This window comes from Trichechus manatus, unplaced genomic scaffold (assembly GCF_000243295.1).
Source record: "Trichechus manatus latirostris isolate Lorelei unplaced genomic scaffold, TriManLat1.0 scaffold00023, whole genome shotgun sequence".
In the NCBI taxonomy this organism is placed as follows: domain Eukaryota; kingdom Metazoa; phylum Chordata; class Mammalia; order Sirenia; family Trichechidae; genus Trichechus; species Trichechus manatus.
Genome location: NW_004443959.1, coordinates 8,993,577 through 9,010,032, shown reverse-complemented (window position 1 = coordinate 9,010,032; position 16,456 = coordinate 8,993,577). Strand labels below are relative to the sequence as shown.

General features: G+C 43.6%; 1 protein-coding gene across 1 annotated transcript; it reads left to right on the top strand.

The window, feature by feature from the left end:
* The first annotated feature begins 9,251 nt into the window (after window positions 1-9,251).
* Window positions 9,252-15,822, top strand: RRM2 (ribonucleotide reductase regulatory subunit M2). The gene is made up of 10 exons (XM_004373065.2): window positions 9,252-9,449; window positions 9,804-9,869; window positions 10,393-10,539; window positions 10,822-10,938; window positions 11,396-11,529; window positions 13,646-13,740; window positions 13,856-13,989; window positions 15,235-15,339; window positions 15,430-15,543; window positions 15,624-15,822. The coding sequence occupies exons 1-10, from the start codon at window positions 9,354-9,356 to the stop codon at window positions 15,774-15,776; spliced, it is 1,161 nt and encodes a 386-aa protein (XP_004373122.1). The 5' UTR covers window positions 9,252-9,353; the 3' UTR covers window positions 15,777-15,822.
* Window positions 15,823-16,456: the final 634 nt, after the last annotated feature.

The following is a 16,456-nucleotide window of genomic DNA, read 5'->3' as shown; positions in this document are numbered from 1 at the left end:
GTGTGACAGCTTATTAGAAACAAACAGCTTGGAGAAAGCGTCGCTGCGCTGGTCGGGCGTGTCCATGAGGACATGCCCTTTCCGCATGGGTGTTCCTAGTCATTAGGTCTCCAAAGTTGTTGGGTGCCTTCAAGTCAATTTTCAACTGTCCCATAGGCTTTTCTAAGCTGTAATTTTTAAGGTAGCAGATTGCCAGGTCTTTCTCCCAAAGGTCTCAGAAGACAGATGGCAAATCAGGCTCATTAAACCAGACTTCAGAATAGCCTCACACACAGCTGCCAGATAGACTGAAGCTTCAACCTGAGTAGTAATTAGGCCAGCAGGGCTTTGGTGAGACACTTGGTCCTGGCCTTCTCTTCCTAATTAAGTATCCCTTCACCTCCGTGGGGAGTCCCCAGGTGGTGCAAACGGTTAATATGCTGGGCTGCTAACCGAAAGGTTGGATGTTCGAGTCCACCCAGAAGCACCTTGGAAGAAAGGCCTGGCAATCTACTTCTGAAAGATCAGCCACTGAAAACTCTGTGGTATACAGTTCTACTCTGACACCGATGGGGTCGCCATGAGTCTGCTTTGACTTGAAGGCAACTGGTTTTGTTTTTTTCATTTCTATGGGGGGAAATCTTGCCCCCAGCTCATGATCACTGGGAGGTACAGCAGGGCATGCCGATTTGGGTGGTAGTGGGCTGCTTTTGCTTTGCTCGTGTGCACTGATGAATAGTCTACGGGCAATGTGAAGGAGATAAAAAAGGGATGGGGACAGAGGGAGCCGGAATAATGACTATCAGGGTTGTGGTTAAATGGGAACCTGAAGTGAACTGAAGCAGGAAACAGGAAAATACAGCTTAGGTTTTACATTTCAATAAACTAAGAGAGACCTTTCTCAGCTAGGCTAGCTAGAAGAATGGAAATGATCGAAACTTCCAGATGAGGCGCTTTGACTATGTTGTTGCTGAGTGCCCTTGAGCAGACTCCCACTCACAGCAACCCCATGTTGTAGAGCTGAACTGCCCCACAAAGTTTTCTAGGCTGTAATCTTTACGGGAGCAGATTGCCAGGTCTTATCTCCAGCAGAGTGGCTGGCGGGTTTGAGCCTGCCTACTTGGCGATCAGCAGCCCTATCGCTATGAGCCGAATCGACTCTATGGCAATGGGTAACCACCCTAATGAATCCCGAGAATTACCCTGCGAGGTAGGAATTATTATGCCCATTTTATCAGTAAGGACACAGGCTCAGAAATATCAAGTAAGTTGTCCAAGGTCATCTAATAAGAAGTGAAACCAGAAATCAAACCTGACTCCAGTTTGAAAGTTCAAAACTGGTGTTGGAACCTTCATCCCACTCTAGCTAATCTATTCTAAAGGCAGCTAACCTTCTGGGAAGTTAATCATCATATCTATGTAAAACTTATCTGCTTTGGACTTCTCCCCCTCCTAAAGTTATTATTTAGCTAAAGTGTGTGAGTGGTGAGAGGAGCCTAGAGTTTTATCTCTCTCAAAGGAAACTTTGCCCTTTCCTTCCTCCTGTTCTCCAACCCACACCACCCACTAATTGTCGCATTTACGTCATCGGTCTATATACGTCAGTTCAGAATAACATTAAAGCTACCTGTCCCCTCTGTCCACCCCCCCCAGGAGCCTAGACATTTTACTAAGAAAGAAGTCAATCATGGTCCTGCTGCCACAGTGGTTAAGCACTCGGCTGCTAACCAAAAGGTTGGTGAATTCTAACCACCAGCTGCTCCTCGGCAGAAAGATGTGGCAGTCTGCTTCCATAAAGAGTACAGCCTTGGAAGCCCTATGGGGCAGCTCTACTCTGTCCTAGAGGGTCGCTCTGAGGCCGAATCGACTCGAGGACGGACAGTCTGGGAAAGAAAGGCTATTAAAGAAAAAGTTATTCAGTGGTAAGTCATCACGAAGCTGAGCTTGGCTGTTAGGATACAAACTACTAACCCTGGACCTCAAAACCTGTGGCCTTACATTTTGTCTTTCTCAAATCAATCCATGGAAAATCCTCTCCTTCATAGACTGGAAGGGGCAGAAACCGCAACCTTCAAGGGAGGAGGCTTGGCCTCCTGGGCGCTGGAAGACCCGGAGTGGAGGTTGCCGAGAGGTGGCGCCTTTCCCAAGGGGGCGGTGAAGGAGGGAAGGGAAGATGGCGTGGAATGAGGGGAGGGAGCTGCTTTTGCAGAAGGGGTAGGTCTCCTGGCAGGTTTTCTGGGGATGGGCGGCCTGTGGCTCACCAGGCAGACAGAGGGACAGGAGGGCAGAGGGAGGCTGGCCCAAGCCCACCCATAGCTAACAAGTCACAGATGGGATGAAGTTGTCCCTCTTCCTGCCTCCGGTGAACGCATTTTCGTTACAGAGAAATCAAAGCACCCTGAGCTGCCGAAAGAACACGTAAAACTCAGAGAGCGGAAGGACGGGCTCTGCAGAGGGCGACAGTAGCTTACTTACGGTTCTGAGGCGGGGTTAGCCTTGCTGCCCAATTGCACACGTAGTGGGTGGGAAACAGAGGAACTCCGAGGAGGAGCGGGGCAGATAGCTGCAGAAAGAAAAAAGAAGCAAATAAATTCAGCTAGGACTTCACCTGCCAGGAAAAGATTGGGCACTGGGCTCCTTTTCTGAAAAGCCAGCTTGCCGCCTGGGCATTTCTATACAGCCTCTGTGAAACACAGACACACAGAGCATCCCATTGCTTAAATAAACCCCAGGGAGACTGGAGTGGGGGGTGGGGGGCGGGGGTGAGGTTTGGGGACAAGGAGAGAAGGGTCAGGCTTAGAGTCAAAAACAAAAAATCAAACCCGTTGTCGTGGAGTCTATTCCGACTCACAGTGACCCTGTAAGACAGAGTGGAACTGCCCCACAGGGTTTCCAAGTAGTGGTTGGTGGATTTGAACTGCCGACATTTTGGTTAGAAGCCAAACACTGAAACCATTGCACCACCACTGCTTAAGAAATTACCTGGGGATCTTACCAATATGTAGATTCCAATTCAGTATATCTGGGGTGGAAAGGACCATTCTCAGTAGGGGGTCAAATCAGAATGAAGCAGTTCAAAGCCTTGATAGAAACTACTCTTGCCCCTTCCACTTCTTAAAAGAAATTGTCTTCAGTCTCCTTAATCCCTGCACTTGGGTCTTTTGCTTATCCTACCCTAAGCCTGGGAGCCGTGGTTTCTATGGTATTTTGATGTCAAATTATTATTATTATTTTTTTTTATTGTTCTTTAGGTGAAAGTTTACAGCTCGAGTTAATTTCTCATTCAAAAATTTATATACATATTGTTTTGTGACATTGGTTGCAATTCCCACAATGTGATGTCAAATTCTTATCAACCAAAATCACCATTTCCTGATTTCAAACCGTAATTGTCTATTGCTGTGTAACAAATTACTACAAAACTTAATGGCTTAAAACAATAAACATTTATTATCTTTCAGAGTTTCTGTGGGTCAAGAATTCTGGAGTGGCTTAGCTGAGTGGTTCTGGCTGGGGTCTCTCCTGAGGTTGCAGTCAGATGTCTGTTGGGGCGACAATCATCTGACAGCTTGACTCAGGCTGGAGGATCTGCTTCCAGAAGGACTCACTCACGTGGCTCTCAGAGTGGTGCTGGCTGTTAGTGGGAGGCATCAGTTCTCCACATGGGCCTCTCCAAAGAGCTGTGTGTCTGTCCTCATGGCACAGTGGTAGCTTTCCCCAGAGAAAGCAGTCCAAGAGGTCAAAAAGGAAGCTGAAATATCTTTTATGGCCTAGCCTTGAAAGTTTCACACCTCACATACCATTCCTTCCACAGTAATCTATTGGACACACAGACCGGCACAGATTAAATGTGGGAGGGAACTATACCAGGATGTGAATACTAGGAGCAGGGGATCATTGGGGGCCATCTTGGAGCCTGACAACCACAGACACCAAGATTTCTCTTATCATTAAAACAAGCTGTTTAAGATAGCACAAGAGAATACAGTATTCTACAAATTAGCAAAATGTTATCTCCATAGGGGTTTATGTATAGACTTTGTGGTTGAAAATGTGCAGCACTTAGAATTAATAACCAAACCTGGGTTCTAATACTAGCTACGGCATCACCTATGATGTATTCTTTTTTTTAAGGATACAAAAGTAATATTTATTTAGAATGAGAAAAGAAATCACCAAAATAACAAAATTTTTAAAAGATGACAAATAACAGAAAATATTTTAAAAAACCCAAAATAACATATTTTTTATAATTAACTGCCTGAAACACCTTTATATTTTCCTAAGGTTTTTGGCGGCCTACTTTTTGACCACTTCACATAACAACAATATTGTAATATTATATTTCTAAAGAATATAAACAGCGATTTCAATGCTGTGACCTTTTGGAAGTAGACTGTTATATGTTTCACAATTATTCATTAAGCACTTTGTATGTACCAAGCACTGTTTCTAACCCTGAACCAGCCACAAGTGAATTCTTTTTTTTTATTATTATACTTTAGATGAAGGTTTACAGAACAAACTAGCTTCTCATTAAACAATTAGTACACATATTGTTTTGTGACATTGGTTACCAATGCCATGACATGTCAACACTCCCCCTTCTCGACCTTGGGTTCCCAATCACCAGACTTCCTGTCCCCTCCTGCCTTCTCGTCCTTGCCCCTGGGCTGGTGCCCCTTTAGTCTCATTTTGTTTTATGGGCCTATGATGTATTCTTGATAATAACTTTTAACCAAATCTAATAAAGTCTTTAGACACCAACCAGAAAACCAAACAAAACCTATTGCGGTTGAGTTGATTCTGACTCATAGTGATCCTACAGGACAGAGTAGAACTGCCCCATAGGATTTCCAGGGAGTGGCTGGTGGATTCAAATTGCTGACTTTTTGGTTAGCAGCCAAAAGCTTAACTACTGTGCCACCAGGGCTCCTTTAGACACCAGTTTATATTAAATAGAAACAAACAAAAAAACCCAAACCCATTGCCATCAAGTTGATTTCGACTCATAGGGACCCTGTAAGACAGAGTAGAATTGCCCCATAGGGTTCCCAAGGCTGTAATCTTTAAGGAAGCAGACCGTCACGTCTTTCTTCCCCAGAACTGCTGATGGGTTTGCACCAGCTGGTTAATATAGGAGTTAGAAAAACAAGTTAAATGACACTGTGAAGAAACAATCAGACAAATGTTTACTGTAGGACGTTCCATTAGATAACTGGCCTAGACTCTTGAAAAAGTCAATGTCATGGGGGGAAGAAAGTGAAAGAGCTTTTCTAATTAAAAGAGACTAAAAAGGCATAATAACAAGACACAACGCATGCACGTAATTGATTGCTGCTTCAAAAAAACAAAAATTCAACAAAAACCCAAAAACTCACAAATAAAACCCAATAAATTATAAAAGACATTTTTGAGACAATTGGGAAAATTTGAATATGTACTAGATATTCAGTGATATTAAAGAATTATGGTTAATTTTCTTAGTTGTAAATATGGTATTGGGTTACGTTAGAGAATGTCCTTATTTTTAGGATATACATACTGAAATATTTTAGAATGAAGTGTCATAATACCTGCAACTCACTTTCCAGGAAACAAAACACCTCACATACACCGAACCAAACCCGCTGCAGTGGAGTTGATTCCGACTCAGAGCGATCCTATAGGACAGAGTAGAACTGCCCCATAGGGTTATCTATGCTGTAGAAAGAAAGATGTGGCAGTCTGCTTCCGTAAAGATCACAGCGTTGGAAACCCTATGGGGTAGCCCTACTCTGTCCTGTATGGTCGCTGTGAGTCGGAATGGACTGGACAGCAACAGTTTCTGTTTTTGTTTTTAATCTTTACAGAAGCAGATCGCCAGGTCTTTCTCCTTCGGAACTTCTGGGTGGGTTTAAACCACCAACATATTGGTTAGCAGCCAAACAATTCTGACCTAGGTCTCCTGATTCCTAACCAAAAACCAAACCTGTTGCCATCGAGTAGATTCCAACTTATAGCGACCCTGTAAGACAGAGCAGAACTGCTTCATAGTTTCCAAGGCTGTAATCTTTAAGGAAGCAGACTGCCAGATCCAGCTGCCTACATTTCGGTTAGCAGCCGAGTGCTTTAAATGCTCTGCCACCAGGACGCCTCTCCTCACATACAAAGAGGGAGATAAAGCAAAGACGGCAAAATGGAAACAACTGTTGAATCCTAAGTGGTGGGCCATCGTTGCAGAATTCTTTTTTTCTGTATGTTGAAAATTTTGATGATAAAAACTTGAGGGAGACTTAGGGGACAGTTAGTTGATGTTAATGGGGGAGGAACAATTCGGAAAAGGAGGGTGAAACTGGTGACACAATTTGAAGAATGTAATTAATGTCACTGAATTATACATGTAGAAATTGTTGAATTGGTGTATGTTCTGCTGGGTGTATTCTCAACAAAAAAGCTGAGGGTGGAAAGTCGTAGCTATGCAGTTTAACTACCTGTGACTTTGGGCAGTCTCCTTGACTCTCTGGACATAGTTTCCTCACCTGCAAAACAGGGCGAAACGTATTTACCTCACACTGTTGGTGTCTGGATTAAAAGTATAAAGCCCCTGACCCAGGTGCCCTGTAGCTGTGGGGTGTTATTATCATTATTATGATAATCCCAGCATGGTGTCTGGTAGAAAGTAATGAGTGGCTTTGGGAAAATCACGTGAACTTCCCGGGTTTGTTTCTCGACCTGTAAAATCGTGGCCATGGGTTGACTAGCTAGAAGCCACCCTACACAGCAACACGCAGGAGCAAACCTACCCGCGCCCGCTGCGTGGCCGACGGGAGCGCGGGCGCCGGAAATGGGGCGGGACTTGGGGGGGGGGGGGGGCGGAGCGCGAGGCGCCCAATGAATTGAATGAAGTGGAGACTTTCGTGAGGAGTTGTGGGAGGAACCGTCTCTCTTCGGGACCAATCATAGAGTAGATTTAAAACACCCGCGCCGAAGGAAAAATGCGGAAAAACCTGGAGGATCCCAGCGCTTGGGAGCAGCCCCCGAGTCTAGGGCAGGCCGAGCAGCGTGGGGCCGGCTGGACCCTGCGGCGTCACCTCTTAAGGAGACTGTACCGCCTGGGCCTGGTCGGACCCCATTTCCTCCCCGGTCTCAAGGGCAAAAGAGGAGGCGCTGGGAGCCAGAGGTCTGGTCTGGCCCAGTGGACTCATAAAGGCGTGACAGCCTGGCAGAGCACGTAGCCCTCTTGGCCAGCTTCCTTCTTTGTATACCGGCGCAATAATAATAACCTGCCTTAAGAGGAGGAAGGGAGGATGCTGAAACGTTCTAGAAGTTGGGAGGCTGTGAAGGGGAGAATGGTGACTTTTTTTCCCCCTGCCTCTTTATGTGTACTCGTCGTTCCACATTTTTTACAATTGATATGTGGTGTTTTGGTAGTCAGAAAAAAACAACTAAAAATGAACTCATAATTTCTGACTACCTCACAAAATTATAGTCAGTATAATAGGAGCTAAAATAAAACACGGAGTTACCCAAAGTAGCACTTTGAATATTGATTATGTAAAACTTGAATGTGAATTGAGTATTAGATGATACCAAGGAATTAATTTTCAGATGTGATAATGACTATCAGCCATACAATTATCAATAAAAATATCCATTTTTTTGGAGATGCGTGCTGAGGTAAGGGTGAAATTGACAATATCTGGGAGTTGCTTTAAAAGAAATGCATACCAGAAGTTTTACTTGTTGCTTTTGTAAGAGGAAGAGGTATGATTGTCGTTAATCTTTCTCTAACTTGAGAATACTTTGAACACTCGTACGTACTACTTTAAGAAATGGAAGAAATACATCTAGGTGGGAAAAGTATCTTCCTCGCCCTAACGTCTATAAAGTATTATATATCTAGAAAAGGCTGTGTTAAGTGTCTCTCTTAGTGACAGGCCTGAGGGCAAACATCTCTGGCAAATCAGAAAAACCACATACAAACTAAACAAACTGTTAATAAGTTCATGTCTCCACCCTCACTCTAACGGAGGTTTTCAACCCCCTCTTCAAGCTGTTTACCAAAAAAACCCAAACTCATTGCCATTGTGTCGATTCCGACTCATAGCGACCCTATAGGACAGAGTAGAGCTGCCCCATAGGGTATCCAAGGAACGGCTGGTGGATTCGAACTGCCAACCTTTTGGTTAGCGGCCGAGCTCTTCCGGCTATTTGGGGCCCAATAAATAGTAAAGGAGTTACTGGTTCTTCAGTAATTCTCTGAACATTCTCAGGATTTTTTGCTCAGTTTGCAATTTTTTACTGGTCAATTAGTTTGTGTTAGAAATGAAAATTCATGAACTGATACTGACTGCTAAATCCTCAGACTGGAAATTGCATCTTAGAACAATGCTGACGTAGGGGACCATGAAGTCTGAGAGCAGACAGTATTTCAGCTGAAAACTCAACTGAAGGCGTTCTCTCTGTATCATTTAAATTGAAGGTTTACTTGGTACTGGGCATTTTACGTGAATTATCTCATTTAATCCTCTCATTATCGTAATAATAACCCCATAGGTTAGGTACAGTAACATGTCCCATTTACCAATGAAGGCACCGAATTTTTACGAAAGTCAGGTGACGTCCGAGTCCCACAGTAACTGGAGCCGCGGGACCCAGCAACCAGTGGTCCTAATCATTAGTCTACACTGTCTTCGCCGACCACCCCACAAGCTTGTCCTACCTTAGGGAATACTCTCTGGCCTCGCACCCCAACCTTTCATCTAAATGGTCGTGACAATGCTTTCTCCCCTCTGCCAGGGTGTTTTACAAGTATTTGCACCAACCTCCTTGCAAATCATTTAGCTCAAACGGTGGAACAAATTCAGACAAGACACGTTTTCCGGGGAGGTGGAGCTGCAGAATCGAGACTCCTCTCGCGCTCCGCGGGCTAGGGCGCGACGCGCAGAGCACCAATCAGCGAGCCTCCTGCAGGCCAAACGGTTTTCGGGTTAAGTGCCCGCGCGCGCCACAGTAACTGAGACGAGAGTGGGCTGCAACTTTTTCCAGTGGGACCCTCAGGGGCCTGGACAGCAGTGTTTCCGATTTAATCCTCAGCTCCTGGAGATCCCGGAAGGGGACCCCCGTGGGGGATCCCGGGCGTCCCGGATGTCCTGCTGCGAGCGCTTCCGCCCTGCGCTTGAATCTCCCGCGTGAATCTGCACTTATGCGTTGCCAAGGGTGCGATTGGTCGCATCCAACGGGAAGGCGGTACAGCCCCTTCTCATTGGCTCGCTCGCAACCTACAAGGGTATTTAAATGCCGCTTAAGGGGCGCGGAACCGCCCGTACCGCCTGGTTTGTGAGGTCCCCTGCTCTGTCAGCCTGCACCTCGCCGACTCTCACGCCATCGCCATGTTCTCAGCCCGCGTCCCGCTCGCCACCATCGACCAGCAGCAGCTTCAGCTTTCTCCCATGAAGGGGCTGAGCCTGGCGGACAAGGAGAACACTGTGAGCGTGCCTGTGTATAGGGAGCCCTGGCGGGGCGCAGTGGTTAAAGCGCTAGGCTGCTAACTGGAAGGTCGGCAGTTCCAATCCAGCAGCCGGAAGGTCGCCGGTTCGAATCCAGCAGCCTCTCCGCTGTAGAAAGATGTGGCAGTCTGAGTCTGTAAAGATTACATCCTTTGGGAATCCGTGTGGGGCACTTCTACTCTGTCCTACAGGGTCGCTATGAGTCGGCATCGACTCCACGGCAGTGGTTTTGGTTTGGGTACATGTGTATGGCCGGGTGAGGAGCCCGGTGAGGAACCGGGCGGCGGGCAGGGAGGAGACCCGCACCCCACTCACCGTGCCTCTTCCCTGCAGCCCCCGTCCCTCAGCAGTGCCCGCGTCCTGGCCAGTAAGGCAGCGAGGAAGATCTTCCAGGAGCCGGTGAGTAACTGGCTCTCGGGGCGGGACAATGTGCTGAGGCCGCCTGCTCAGACAGGCCCAGAGGTGTAGGGGGCAGCCTTGCCGAGACTGGTCTTGGCGCCAACTTCACTCATTGTCTCTTCAGCTGTTTTCCCGCTTGCCCCATCATTCCACCACTTCCTCCCCCACCCCCGCACCCCTTTTCCCGCCAAAGTGCCCTTCCCTGTATATAATTTCCTATTATAGATAAGTATATTTCCTAACGTATTTCTATATTATACTCACTTTGTTACCCATAATACCTATGTGATGTTTAACATATTGTTTAATATTAATATATTATACGGAGAAGAACGTTTACCTACTATTTAATGTATATACTTCACATACTATTTTGTTATAAGTAAGGTTTATTTCCTGCCCTTGTTCAGGTCGAACCACATGAAATTGCCGATAACTGAGTGTGTCCCAAACGTTAAAATGGCCATTTCATATGGTTCAACCTAAATTTAGCCAACATTTTTGTTGCCTTCTCTTCTAACAGGAGAACACGAAGGTACCTGCCTCCAGCGTGGAGGATGAACCATTGCTGAGAGAAAATCCCCGCCGCTTTGTCGTCTTTCCTATTGAATACCATGATATTTGGCAGATGTATAAGAAAGCCGAGGCTTCCTTTTGGACAGCTGAGGAGGTAATTCAGCAACTTGCAGCACTGCCCTCAACTCCAGGAGACACCCTTAATGGTAGCTGGTTATAAATGATTTGAAATCTGCTTTACATTCCTCTTGGGGACACTTGCCCACTGAGGGTGTTAGATATTCTAACTGGCAAAGGAAACTCTATGTAAAGAATATGTATTTATCAAGTGGTGCTTGTAGCCTTCAAGAAAATTGACAAGTTATACATATGTGTTAGGTCCTGCATGTTTGAATCTCTTCCTTTTATGCTAAAATTATGGACTTCTAAACTTCAGGTGGATCTTTCCAAGGACATTCAGCACTGGGAAGCTCTGAAGCCTGAGGAGAGATATTTTATATCACATGTTCTGGCTTTCTTTGCCGCGAGTGATGGCATAGTGAATGAAAACTTGGTGAGTTTCCAGAAAACATCTGCTTTTGTTCACCTGAAGATTTAAGATAGAAGAAATTTGTTTTCCTCATCTTCATAATTCTCTTACACAGAATGTATATGTATATATGTCTATAAGCTATTTATGTTACATGGCATTTCCTGTTTTGCAATGTGCTTTGCAGTTATTTCTTCATTGTGATATTTTGCATAGAATCTCAAAAACAATGTTAAATGATAGGTAACGAGTTTGGGCCTTATATTTGCTCTCCTTTTTGTGGCTTTGCTGTTTTAATAATTTGAATGCATATATACCTTGTTGTAAGTGACTGGGTTCTTGGAATGAATTAGGAAAGAATAAATCAATACTCTTATAATGGTACAAAAAAGGAAGTGTGATGTGACAGTTACCCATTGACTGGGTGAGTAGCTGCTGGTAATTTTTCCTCAGGCTTAACTTTGATATATTTTACCACTAGGTGGAGCGATTTAGCCAAGAAGTTCAGATTACAGAAGCCCGCTGTTTCTATGGCTTCCAAATTGCCATGGAAAACATACATTCTGAAATGTATAGTCTCCTTATTGACACTTACATTAAAGATTCCAAGGAAAGGTGAGTATTAGGGTGGTATGCCAGGATGTTTAGGACTCACTAATTGTTAATTTATTTTAAGGTTTTTGCATTCATAAACAAACAAAAATAAAACCTGTTTCTGTCTGGGTGATTTCAACTCATGATGGCCCCCAGGTGTTACAAAGTAAAACTGCTCCATAGGATTTTCTTGGCTGTAATCCTTATGGAAGTAGATTGCGAGGCCTTTCTCCTGCAGTGCCACCAGATGGGGCTCAAACCCCCAACCTTGAGATTGGCAGCCAAAAGCAAATCGCTTGTGTCACCCATAAACCTTTTTGCATCATTTGCATCATTTGATTCTGACTCATAGCAACCCTGCATACAGGACAGAGTAGAACTGCCCCATAGGGTTTCCAATGAGCGGCTGGTGGGTTTGAACTGCCGACCTTTGGGCTGGTAGCTGAATGCTTAACCACTGTGCCACCCGGGCTCCTTGAATATTGGGATAGAAAAATGACTCTAAAATTACTGAGCAGACAGTCATAAAAATAGGCGTAAAATCACTTTATTAGCCAGTCATTTAAAAACAAAGTTATTAGATGTTCCAGTTTTAGAATTGGAAGTATATTGTGGAAAATCCAGTCTAATGCCTTACTTTTGGGAAAAAAACATCCCTAGAGGTTGTCTGTGGTGCACTAAGACCTGGCCCTGACAATCTTTACTCATGCAGCAAATGGGTTGAGAACCACATTGTGAGGGTGGAGCAGGGCAGAGTAGTGGGAGGGTACAAAATAGAACATAACCTGCCTCTTAGGAAGTTTGCAATACAGTACAGAAAATAAAACCTAGAAGTATCTAAGTGCATTTGTAGACTACTTGGAAGAATGAAGAGGAATGAATGGTAACTCGAAAGGCTAGCAAATAGAGGAAGCTTTTTTGGGGGGGATTTGAATACTTTTGTATCCAGAAATGGGAGAAGATCTGATTAGGAGTAAAGAACCAGAAAGGGATAGAATCAGGAAGGTCGTGATGGTTGAGCTTCATAAGCAAGGTAGAGGCAGACACAGGTTTCTGAAATAAGGAGAACCTTGAGGTGGAAAGATAGTGTTTGATGACCTTGACCTCAGAAAACAAGGTCATCCAGGAAGGAACAGGCTGGGACATCAGTAGACTCCTGAGAATGGGTACTGGGATGAATGCGAGGTGGAGGAGGGTAGTAAGGAAAACCCCGACTGACCCGTTGCTATCAGAGTCATAGTGACTCATAGTGTCCCTGTAGGACAAAGTAGAACTGCCCCATAGGGTTTCTGAGGGGCAGCTGGTGGATTCGAACTGCTGACCTTTCAGTTAGCAGCCTGAGCTCTTAACTGTTGTGCCACCAGGGCTCCAAGGAAGACCTGGTTAAGTGAATTTATGTAGGGGTCAATCAGTTTACTTTTCTGGCTTGGGATTAACAGTGTAGCATAGAATTATAGTAGGAAGCAATCTTAGATCTTTAGTTTATTGGTTCAATTCTTTTATTAATAGAAGTATAGCAATTGGGTCCTAAAAGGACTGATAGTGATAGTCTTTGGGGACTGTCTAGTGGGGTAATAGCGTAGCTTAAGCAGTCCTAGCAGTTAAGATTTTGTGGTTCTTCAAATTTAAGAAGATGAGGCCTGTGAAATGTGTCATGATCTGGACTTGAAATAATTAAGCCAATAACAAATGCCCTTCATATAATGGGCTAAGAGCTTTAGTTTAGATATTAGGACTCAATATACACTAAAGATTACCTAAATTTGTATCAAAACCCGTTGCCATTGAGTTGATTCTGACCCATAGCGACCCTATAGGGCAGAGTTGAACCACCCCATAGGGTTTCCAAACAGTGGCTGGTGGATTCGAACTGCTGATCTTTTGGTTAGCAGCCAAGCTCTCAATCACTACACCACCATGACTCCAAATTTGTATTAGTATAAATCAAATGTTGATTTTAAAAATAACTATAGAGGAAAAAGCAAACCAGCAAAGAGAACATTTCAATTTGAGTTCTTCGTTTGGGAAAAGGATTGGCCAGTGTTTGAATCTGGCCCCAGACCCATTGCTCCGCGTATCCAAAAGTTTGTAATCAAGGGCCTTCGCTGTAATTGCTGATGCTATCCATGCCTTCTAGGGAATTTCTCTTCAACGCCATTGAAACGATGCCTTGTGTGAAGAAGAAGGCAGATTGGGCCTTGCGTTGGATTGGGGACAAAGAAGCTACCTATGGTAAGGATACCCTTGGCCCTACTTAAAACTTCATTTTCTAAGTAATGTTGTGGTTTGTTGACCCTTCCCAGAAAAGTAATACTCACTACAAATACTTTGATATTAACCCTAATAGGAGAGCGTGTTGTAGCCTTTGCAGCCGTAGAAGGAATCTTCTTTTCTGGTTCTTTTGCATCGATATTCTGGCTCAAGAAACGAGGATTAATGCCTGGGCTCACATTTTCCAATGAACTTATTAGCAGAGATGAGGTGAGTCTAAATCAAAGAACAGGCGAATCTACACTCTTTAAATACCTACGACTCTCGGGCACCATCTTGTATTCACTGAAGGGAACACAAGATACTGGCTTGCACTGTATCTGCATTTAACATGTGAATTCAACCATGTACTCAGCAAAGAGTAAAATACCTTAAATAATTAACAAATTATTTTACACATATTCTTGAGTATATTATAATGCATTTATATGTACATATTACCTTATGGGCTTGACTGTAAAAAACTACAAGTAATTGATGGGATTTTTCAAGAGATGTTTTATTACAATTTTTGATTATTGATGTTTTTTCCTGGCATTCTTTGTGCTCCTACTGTACATCAAAGTTAGCTCAGCATAACTGTTAAATCCCAGAGTTGGTAAGCTTCCCAATGAAATGAGAACCATTCTGTACCAGTATGTGCCTTTGAATGCACTTGGATTAAATTGAAAAAATAAAGATAAAGGTGCCCCGATTTTCTAATTTAAATCACATCTGGAAGGCAGGGAGCATGAACCTACATACCTGGAGACCAATGTACAGATCAAACATTTGATCTTCTCTTGTAGGAGGATCTTCCCTTATAGAAAGATAAGGATTTGGGGGGTTTAATGAACTAGGGGAAACCCTGGTGACATAGTGGTTAAGTGTGGCTGCTAACCAAAAGTTTGGCTGTTTGAATCCACCAGGCGCTCCTTGGAAACCCTATAGGGCAGTTCTACTCTGTCCTATAGGGTCGCTATGAGTTGGAATCGACTTGGCAATGGGTTGGGTTTGGTTTGGTTTAATGCGCTAGGACTTGCAGACTTGATTCACCTTGAAATTGCATTACTAATTTCCTGTGCATTCGGTTGTAAATATAAAAGCTAACTAGCCTAGTTCCTGAGAATGGTCTTTCCTGCTGGGAATAGTAGCAAAATTAAAGAGCTCATAGCTGTAGAAAGAACGAAGACTTTGAGTGGAATTTCTGCTCCATGCTTTGCCATCACACAAAACAGCAAGGCATAGACCTGTCATGATCTATGTGGCAGCGCTGAGGGCCTTTGGTGGGGCTGAGACTGCCTCAACATAAGCAGAATAGAGATGTAGTCAATATCCCTTTGACAATTTAAATGTTTGTCGTATTGCCAAGCAAGTTGTATAAGGAGCATGCAGAAAAAGATAAAGCGATTTCATATTCCAAGTTAATGATAGAAGTTCTTTGGCTCTATAGTGATCTTGAACTTTTTCTTCTAGGGTTTACACTGTGACTTTGCCTGTCTAATGTTCAAACACCTACTACACAAACCTTCAGAGCAAAGAGTCAAAGAAATAGTTATTAATGCTGTAAGGATAGAACAGGTGGGTAATGTAAGCTTCACCCTTATGCTTGCTAGAAGACAAATGTCTTTATGCTTCTTTTCTATTCAGAAGCTTTGTTTTGGTCCGTAGGAATTCCTTACCGAGGCCTTGCCTGTGAAGCTCATCGGAATGAACTGTGCTTTAATGAAGCAGTACATTGAATTCGTGGCAGACAGATTAATGCTGGAACTTGGTTTTAACAAGGTAAAATATTGTTTTTCGCCCCTCTTGTTTCTTTTTGAAACTGGTGTTCTGTATTTATATTTTGATGTGAACCTTTTCAGGTGTTCAGAGTAGAAAATCCGTTTGACTTTATGGAGAATATTTCACTAGAAGGGAAGACTAACTTCTTTGAGAAGAGAGTGGGCGAGTATCAGAGGATGGGAGTGATGTCCAGCCCAACAGAGAATTCTTTTACCTTGGATGCTGACTTCTAAGTGAACTGAAGATGTGCTGTTATTTTGCTGATTTTTTTTTTTTCTTCTCATCCAAAAAAAATCAGCTACTTTAACTATATCGACCAGCTGCACCGTGGAATTGACCCAACTAGGAGAAATCTTCTTTAATGACATCTTAGAAACTGATTAGCTACCTCAAAACCAATCCTGTTTATTAACAAATGCTAGTGGTGTCACCTAGAATGAGAAGATCTTAAGACGGGCTACTTGGATTTTCATGAAAAATCTTGTCAGTGTTTGGTTTTTGCAAGCAGACTAGCTGCAGAGGACTTTTCTTATAGCTATACCAGCAGTAATCTTGGCTTTAGAGTGGGGAGACGCTCAAGCTAGTTTGATCCAGCAGGATTTAAACGTTCAGTCAGTTGGAAGATGTCAGCCTCACTGCTTCAAAGCAGATTTTAAAGTTTTACTTATTAGTTTGTATATAAAACTGGCACTTTACACACAAACACACATTGTACTGTCAAGGTGAAAGCCTGGTTTTGCCTAACTTTGTTAGTTTCTGCACCAAATACATACAAAGTATTCTAGCTACTGTTCATGGGAGCCAATTCAAAATCACTAGGTGACTAAAAGAAGTTAAACCTGTGTGAACTAGGTGTGTTATTTCTAAACTTTGTTTTCCTTAAAGGATTAGAGTACTTTAAGATCAATTTCAT

What these genes read in the sequence shown, in the direction of transcription:
- RRM2 (XM_004373065.2), top strand. Translation starts at nt 9,354, where the DNA reads ATGTTCTCAGCCCGCGTCCCGCTCGCCACCATCGACCAGCAGCAGCTT. An exon ending in ATGCTGTAAGGATAGAACAG is followed by an intron (nt 15,340 to 15,429) that starts GTGGGTAATGTA and finishes TTTGGTCCGTAG; the next exon opens with GAATTCCTTACCGAGGCCTT. An exon ending in TGGAACTTGGTTTTAACAAG is followed by an intron (nt 15,544 to 15,623) that starts GTAAAATATTGT and finishes GAACCTTTTCAG; the next exon opens with GTGTTCAGAGTAGAAAATCC.